An 8,835-nucleotide genomic window follows, 5' to 3' on the forward strand; every position below is an offset into this window, starting at 1 on the left:
GAAAGAGCTTCATATAAATAGAAGTGCAAACGCTGCCATGCGAGACTCGTACGATATTAATGGAATTATATACTGATTTAAAATTTCTATGATTTTTCAATTTGCTCTAAATGTCAAAAGACAAAATATCAAAAATTGAATATTTTATGAGATGTATGTCAGAATAGGAATATATGAAATATAAATTTTATTCTTCGAGAGATGATCTCTTGTCTTTATTAGTGAAATATTCAACCGTAGTTAAGAGTCTATAGACCATATTAGGTAGCGCGAAAAAGATCGAAATTATATTCGGGTTAGGGATATTATCAGATCATTAAAAGGAAGGACACATTTTGTCCTTGTCCTAAATTATCTTATCGCGTTGTCTTTTTTATTATGTACGAGCAATTGAAAAATTTATTTCCAAATATTTTAATATATTCATAATTCTCAAAGCAATTAAAAAAGTTGTTCTTAGAAATTAAAAAAACGGTTTTTTCTTCTTCGTTTTGTCGTATTAGAAAGTAGTTACGATCTTTAAATAGCTTGTAATTGTTAAGATTAATAATCATATCGGGAAGATTTCAATTCAAAGGATGCGTTTGCGACCCGCGAATAGCCAAAGCTTGAATCTTATTGATGTTGATGAAACGTCTTAAATAAATCAGCGGCGCGAGATCGTCATACGTGAGCCAACATACGTGAGCGAAATTATGAACGATCTAATAATAACCGCTCTCTTACCCATATGGGAAGTTGATTTTAATTCAGGGGGCTGAACAGACACACACACACACACACACACACACACACACACACACACACACACACACACACACACACACACACACACACATACCTGACATCACACACACACACACACACACACACACACACACACACACACACACACACACACACACACACACACACACACACACACACACACACACACACACACACACACACACACACACACACACACACACACACACACACACACACACACACACACACACACACACACACACACACACACACACACACACACACACACACACACACACACACACACACACACACACACACACACACACACACACACACACACACACACACACACACACACACACACACACACACACACACACACACACACACACACACACACACACACACACACACACACACACACACACACACACACACACACACACACACACACACACACACACACACACACACACACACACACACACACACACACACGTATCAGATCCCGTCCTTTTAATAAGCAAGGTTAGTAATCATGGTGATTGAGACTCGCGATGAGCATCCTCGGAGTATCGTCAAAAATTAAAGAGATTGTGCGCATACTCATCATAAAAGTACACATTTGACGTTTGCTAGATGCTGATTTTACAAAGATACTCTTTTGGAAAGGATGTGTCATGTCTGTGTGTGTATGTGTCACATAAAAGCGTCATTTGAAAAAAAAGTGGCCATTTTAAAAATGCATATATTGTATAAATAAGATATTCCTAAACATGTACGAAAAATTTTGGGAGTTGATTTTTTAGGTAATTTCATGAAAAAAAGTTCATATACACCAATGTCTTAAACGGCATAGTTTTTGAGTTACAGAGTGTTCAAAGTTAAAAAAATGAGATCTCAAAAAATATATTTTGTCAAAAACAAAATTTTAAAGAATTATAGGAATTGTTGGAAATAAGCACCTTCAGCCATAACACATGAAACTTTTCTGCTTCTGATTCATTAAATTCTGCTTGCGATTCCTTAAATCTTCAATATTTTCAATTGGGGTGATATAAATTAAGGATTTAAGATGATCCCAGAGAAGTTTATATACGAACTTCTCTTCAAAAAATTATTCAAGGAATCATCTTCCGAATTTTTTCGCACATGTTTAGAAACACCCTGTATATAAATATGAATTTAATACATTCTAAATATTATACGTAGACGTGCGAGATTTTATTAGTAAAAACTTACGTGTTTTCGATAGAACTTGTTTAAAGAGAAACCATGTATGGTCTAATCTTGGAAAACCTGGCCGAATACATAAGGCAGGTTTACGGCGAAGATAGATGGGAAGAGATTCGCAGGCAGGCGTCTGTGGATCAGCCGAGCTTTAGCGTTCACCAAGTTTATCCGGAGAACCTGATACCAAGATTGGCAAAAAAAGCGATTCAGGTAAGCAATTCGCAACAGCTTAATCATTTTTTTCTGATATATTTCAGTATATATTTAGACGTTAGAAAAAAACTGGATACTTTACAAAGTCTAAATATTTCATATTTTATATTGTATAAAAATGATTTGCATATTGACAAAAAATATGAAGTATCTAGTAAAGTTACCAGTGTTTAATACTATTCCCTCTATTTTCAAACGTTTAATTTATAATTGATATCGTGTATATAATTGATATATATTGCATAGACATGAGCAGACATACACTGCGAATGTTTAAATACGTTTAAATATTATTATATAAAATATATTCAGTTTTGCAAAATCTTTCATGCAGGGTTTGCTTTATCCGTAGCAAATTGTTCCAAAAAATTCGAATGCACTTACCTTAGATACTCGGCGTGACGGAAAAGGAGTTCTTCGATCAGATGGGCGTGCACTTCGTAGGATTCGTCGGTCAGTACGGTTACGATCGCGTGCTCTCGGTACTTGGACGACACGTGAGGGACTTCCTCAACGGCCTGGACAATCTCCATGAGTATCTCAAGTTCTCCTACCCGAGGATGCGAGCGCCGTCGTTCATCTGCGAAAACGAAACACGCCAAGGTGAATGCAAGACGTCAGCCAAGAGTCAGCTTGGCATTTCAATGAGAGAATTCTTTCATTGCTAATCATCCCTTATTCGCATTATAAATAAGAGATGAAATCAAAGAGACAATATATATTGTCTCCTTCTCTTGCGCTGTAATATTTTGGAGTCTAAATTTTTTAAAGACTGATGAATACAGGTTTGACCCTTCATTATCGGAGCAAACGCCGGGGTTTCGTCTATTACACGATGGGCCAGATAAGGGAAGTGGCTCGGCACTTTTATCACAAGGAGCTGCAGATCGAGCTGGTGCGCGAGGAGGTGCTGTTCGACACCGTGCACGTGACCTTTCAGCTCACCTTCGATAATCGTGCTTTCACGCTCGCCTCACTTGCGATGACTCGCGAAGAGAAGCACCTGCCGATCGGGGCGTGCGTGCTTTTTGAGATATTTCCCTTCTGCATCGTCTTCGGGTGCGTGCTAATGACATTACACTTGAACAGTTCAATGTTATTAGAAGCAGATTATAAATTTTTTTATTTTAAATCAAATTCCAGCCATAGCTCGATAATTATTACAAAGATTTTAATAAAAAACAACTTACGTGGAATTAGTTAAAAATATGTAAAGTACGTAAATGTTGTATAGTCAATCGATATTTAAATTTCAGCTCGGATATGGTAGTTAGAAACATCGGCAATTCGTTAATGGTCATACTTCCAGATCTGGTTGGCAAGAAGATCACATACTTCTTCGATCTGGTTCGACCGCTTATCGCGTTCAAATTTCAATCGGTAAGTTCGATAAATGTAACAAGTAGAAAATTCGGAAGATCCAATAAACAATTATTTAAACCACGTTCCTAAAAAGTATTTTCAATAAAATTAATTTAAATTAAAACTTTTTCTAAGATCTAACATATAACATATAATATATATCATATTTGAATCTGAGATATCCCACATTAAAGATTTTATAATTCTCGGATAAACATCAGTTTTCTTCTATAATTTCAAGCGTTTTTCAAGTAAAATAAATAGTTAATTTACGATTTAGATATTGAACCGAACGAATAACATTTTCGAGTTGGTTACTGTTGATCCGGTGCTTACGGAACGATTGAATGATCAACACAGGAATGAAATTCTCTTGAGCGACGAGCTTGACACCATAGAAGATAAAAGTTTACGGTTAAAAGGTACATTCATTGTTCTTATTAAATTTAATTTCAAAAATTTAATTATATTGATTAAATTAAAAGATATAGAATATAGAATTACAAATTAGTTATTAGAGTAAAGTCAGATATATTTATATAGTGAAATATATTATTTATTTTTTACTAATTGAAATTAAGACATTCTCTCCTTATCTCTGTTTTTATTATATGCAGAAATGAAATAATCGATTTGTGTCAGAAAATAAAATATGGAATATGAATGTAAAAGATTTAACAAAGAAAAATTTAAGATTTTCATCATTAATAACATCTTTTCCAGGTCAAATGATATACATGGACAATTGGAAAATGATGATGTATCTCGGTACACCAGTCATGCCCGATTTGAACGCTTTAATAGCGACAGGCCTCTACATAAATGATCTCTCGATGCATGATTTCAGCCGGTAAAAAAATCAAATAAAACGGCTTATATAAAGAAAAAAAATTTTGCTATTATAGGATTTGATCGTGTTATCTATATCGTATTGTAATACTTGTATTAAAAATTGAACTCATCGCGAAATTGTAGTGATTTGCTATCGATTAAACAATCTAACTATTGACTTGACGATTTTGCAGAGATCTCATGCTAGCTGGGACTCAACAGTCCGTGGAGCTGAAACTAGCGTTAGATCAAGAACAGCTTAAGAGTAAAAAGTTAGAGGAATCCATGAGAAAACTGGACGAGGAGATGAAACGTACCGACGAATTACTGTACCAGATGATTCCCAAACAAGTCGCGGACCGTTTGAGGAACGGTGAAAGTCCGATTGATACTTGCGAAGTACGATTAATTAGAATAGAGGAAAATTTTTTCTCTTTTAGTTCGTCTATATTATTAATTGTCATTGTATGAAGCAAAATAGAAGATTCCCCAAAAGCAAAGCCGGCATCTTGTATTATCTAATATAAAACATAAGAATAGTTAATCGTGTGTCTTTTGTAACAATAAATTATTTCAAGACATATTCGTATTTTATCTACTTACAGATGTTCGACAGCGTGTCGATCTTGTTTTCGGACGTGGTGACCTTCACCGAAATCTGCAGTAGAATCACGCCGATGGAAGTTGTGTCCATGTTGAATGCCATGTATTCGCTGTTTGACACTTTGACCGAGAGAAACCGAGTGTACAAGGTATTCTTTAGGTACTCCAAGAAAGAATATCGATTGTAATTTTTCGAAAAATGTGGTTCAATCTTGTGACGCGCGCCTGATTCTCAAATCTCATTACTAATCCGATGGTGACGTAAAATTTAATAACGTGTAAAATTTCATTTAATTTTTATTTAATTTTTAATTAAGTTTAACATAAATCATTGAAATATAATTTTACATTCAAAAATTACTTTTGTAAAGTAAATACTAATACTATTTCTGTGCTCTTTTTATCCAAGGTCGAAACCATCGGTGATGCTTACATGGTAGTCTCTGGTGCGCCGGTAAAGGAAAACGATCATGCGGATCGCGTATGCGATATGGCTCTCGATATGGTCGAGGCAATAACCGATCTCAAGGATCGTTCGACAGGTACAAAAAAGAAAAAAAGATTGTCCATTTTTTTTTAAACACACATTAATTTTCACAGGCAATCATCTTCAGATACGCGTTGGCATTCATAGCGGCGCAGTTGTGGCCGGTATCGTTGGCTTGAAGATGCCGCGATACTGTCTCTTCGGCGATTCCGTCAATACGGCAGCCCGTATGGAAGCGACTAGCCAGTCCATGCAGATACACATATCCGAATCTACTCGGGAACTGCTATCATCCTCATTCAAAGTTAAGGAGCGCGGAGAAATCGAGGTCAAAGGAAAAGGTAAGATTATCTCCTGATCCTGCTCTGTGAGATGTTGTTCGTGAAATGTGTCTTTAATCCTCGTGTATAATTCTCCACTATATTGTGTATCGATAGGTACGATGAAGACCTATTGGCTGGAAAAGCGAGAAAAGCGTTCCTTCACGACCAAGGGTATCACTTTACAGGAACCTCATCAATGGCATACAAGGAGTTTTGAGAAAAGAGTTTCCACAGTGGGCGCGATAGGTCTGATAAGTCCAGGCATATTTGATAAATCAACTTCGAAAGATGCGTCGTCGAGACGAGGCTCGTCGAAGATGTCTTCTCCGACGCCACCAGAATCGTCCGGATTTTTTTCCGAAGACAGAAGAATATATTCCCCCATTACTTTTCACGATGTCGCGCGACGATCGGTCGCAAACTCGCCGACAAAGAATATGGAAATTCGAGGTAGAAAATTTGCCCTCTTCGCAATTTTTAATATAAATGGTATCCCATTTTTTTCATCGCGATAAACATATTTTTCTTTCGCAGAGTGTCGATCGAATTCTATGGGCGCGATGGGCGTCAGGAACGCCTCCGATATGTTCAGTTCTCTCCTGAGCGACACGGAGGAGCATTTCCGGCAGCACCGGGACAGTTTGTCGCCGCGCGCGGAGAATCGGTCGGCCGGCGTGCACGTGAAACCGGAGGTGAAGATCAATGCCGTTTCATCCTCGTCTTCGTCTTCGCAGAGTTCCGAGGACGAGTCAAATCTGTCACTGGAATCATCGCAGACGCGAAAGAATAGCGCCAATATAACAGCTGGTGACAACAGCGAATGCGCGGCGATCAGTAGCGATCTCAGCAATTCCCAGTTGCTGATGCAGCAGGACCAGTGCTGTCCGGGATTCACCATGCCGAAGAGCAGCAAAATGCGTCATCAGGGGAACAATTGCACTATTTTCTAAAGCAGAAATTGAAGATCGATAAGACTAAATGAGTCGCAAATTTTCGTTTCCAAAGTTTGAAGTTAAGTTGTTTCATGTGTATCATATCCTCATGTTGTTATTTATCTTATTTTCAATACACAAAAAATAATGAAATTTCATTATTTTCTTTGACGAAAGATCGGTTCTCGAAATTATTTAGAGACTCTATCATGAAAGAAATATAATAGATGACCGTACATATCTTATATAACATACAGATAAAATTGTTACTTTCAAAACAATCTTACAATTAAAAGATATTGAAAAATATTCTTTATCTATTCTACATATAGGATTGATCCTTCGGTAAAATTTAAAGTAAAAATTAAAACGGTTCTTGTATGTTACTTTGTAAGACAATTGAATTATTATCGGTAGCACATAATTATACTAACAATAAGTGTATTTCACGTATATTTAATAAATTGTACATATTAATAAATATAAAGCTGAAAAGTATTAAAGCATTCACATTAGTCACCTCTCGACTATATCATATATATTTTTAATCCTTACCAGAGTTTTTATCTAATCAAATGCAACTGCAGTTTCCGCTAACATAATTTTTTTGATGAAGACATCAATCAACGAAAATTAAAACCATCGAATCGAATTTGAAACGGCGAGTAATAATAAGAAAAATTTATATATAATAATTTCTTTATTTATATTTTTATATAAATAACAATATTTTTGTGCAATCAATTTATTATATATTTTTATATTTTATTTTATTCATTTTTATTCAAATTATCAAAATTTCTTTTAACTAGATAAAATAAAATTATTAAAAATGCGTGACATATATTTTTCTTAGAATAATTTTTGAAAAACGTAGTAAAAGAGAAAGAAAGAAATGTTATTTTAATAAAATTTTAAAATATTTTCAAGATAAAAAATTCGCGGGTGTTTTTTCATATACATATATATATAGTTTAAAAATCAATGAAATTGAGCAATAAAAAGTATTTTTTTTAAAGCATATTTATAAAAAGAGACACAAATTTGTGTATTTATAACATTTATTAATTTGAATATAACTCCAAATAAACAACAATAATTCTACTTTTCTACAATTCTATTTTTGGAAAAAAAATAATGTTACAAATGCGGATACAAATAAATTTCCTGAAAAATTTATATATTAATTTCGCAATAATAAAAAAATTCTGTTATTGCTCTACCATCATCGTGTACATTCACTAAATCTTGGAATCTTTTGATATATATTTCGCTCTGTACGTGAATGTATTCAAAATTAATTAACAGGATAACGTTGACTTACCGAAACACAAGACTCCAAATGTTTTCGCGCGCGTAAAATTCTCTCGATAAAGATTTTAATTAATATATAACTCATGTGATTATTTAAATTGTAAATTAAATCCGTTCAAACGTAACTTTTTTGCCTGCTACCTGCTGCCACCAATCAACCGCTTCGAAGTGAAAATAGCGTCAAACGGAGTGCCATAGAAGTGCATAGAGTGCCAAGATTAGAAACTCTCTCTTCAGAATGCCATCAGGGAGCCTTTCGTGATTGGTCCGCTATTTTTCATCAATTCGCGCTGGTTTTTCAATCTGAACGTCGCGATAAAAGTTACACGAGAACGAGCCTTGAAGTTCGGGTGACAGCGAAGACGGTCGCGGCCAACTTCTCCTCGTACATATTTCTCTCTACAGAGAACGTCTGATCATGGTAGTATGCCATTAATGTTGTGACGTGGTGTTATATATATTTTTTTAAAACAATATATATATTCGGCGAGACGCGCGTGCTGCAAAAAAGACGGCAAATATCGCAGGTAAATGATCGCGCAACGGCACATTTTCTTTCAAAGATTGCTCCGATTGATTATCATTGGCACAAATTTGAGGTTAGGTTAGAGCCTTAGCATAGACCTGACGTGCCATGTTGCCTAGAGAGAATGAACGATATAATATCACCGCTTTTTTCTCCTAATCCTAAGAATAATCGCGCTAAATTCTATTTAGCCGGCGATAAAAGTCTTCTTTCCCGACTTTTATTCTGATACGACTGGATCAGAATGACATCAGGAAT

General features: G+C 35.4%; 2 protein-coding genes and 1 long non-coding RNA gene across 3 annotated transcripts in view; 2 read left to right on the forward strand and 1 right to left on the reverse strand.

The window, feature by feature from the left end:
- LOC115233858 overlaps positions 1–2,660 on the reverse strand; it is a 3,739-nt gene extending 1,079 nt beyond the window's left edge. Inside the window, exons 1-2 of the long non-coding RNA XR_003883848.1 lie at positions 2,584–2,660; positions 1,996–2,163 (exon numbers count right to left, since the gene is read on the reverse strand). This is a non-coding gene — a long non-coding RNA (uncharacterized LOC115233858). The remainder of the gene's footprint in view (positions 1–1,995; positions 2,164–2,583) is intronic.
- On the forward strand, positions 2,015–7,232 carry LOC115233857 (soluble guanylate cyclase 88E). The gene is made up of 12 exons (XM_029804473.1): positions 2,015–2,196; positions 2,589–2,802; positions 2,985–3,258; positions 3,456–3,579; positions 3,842–3,983; positions 4,285–4,411; positions 4,587–4,791; positions 4,998–5,144; positions 5,405–5,537; positions 5,596–5,823; positions 5,920–6,255; positions 6,340–7,232. The coding sequence occupies exons 1-12, from the start codon at positions 2,029–2,031 to the stop codon at positions 6,753–6,755; spliced, it is 2,514 nt and encodes an 837-aa protein (XP_029660333.1). The 5' UTR covers positions 2,015–2,028; the 3' UTR covers positions 6,756–7,232.
- Positions 7,233–8,419: 1,187 nt separating this feature from the next.
- The window catches only part of LOC115233894 (protein RER1), a 4,144-nt gene continuing 3,728 nt past the window's right edge, over positions 8,420–8,835 (forward strand). The window contains exon 1 of the mRNA XM_029804526.1: positions 8,420–8,578. The gene's annotated coding sequence lies outside the window, so the exon portion shown is untranslated. The remainder of the gene's footprint in view (positions 8,579–8,835) is intronic.

Source organism: Formica exsecta, unplaced genomic scaffold (assembly GCF_003651465.1).
Source record: "Formica exsecta isolate Colony F162 unplaced genomic scaffold, ASM365146v1 scaffold191, whole genome shotgun sequence".
NCBI classification, from domain to species: domain Eukaryota; kingdom Metazoa; phylum Arthropoda; class Insecta; order Hymenoptera; family Formicidae; genus Formica; species Formica exsecta.

Excerpts from the sequence above, each read along its gene's own strand:
- LOC115233857 (XM_029804473.1), top strand. The coding sequence starts at position 2,029 with ATGTATGGTCTAATCTTGGAAAACCTGGCCGAATACATAAGGCAGGTT. Across the intron at positions 2,197-2,588 it reads TGGCAAAAAAAGCGATTCAG|ATACTCGGCGTGACGGAAAA; the intron begins GTAAGCAATTCG and ends CACTTACCTTAG. Across the intron at positions 5,824-5,919 it reads AATCGAGGTCAAAGGAAAAG|GTACGATGAAGACCTATTGG; the intron begins GTAAGATTATCT and ends GTGTATCGATAG.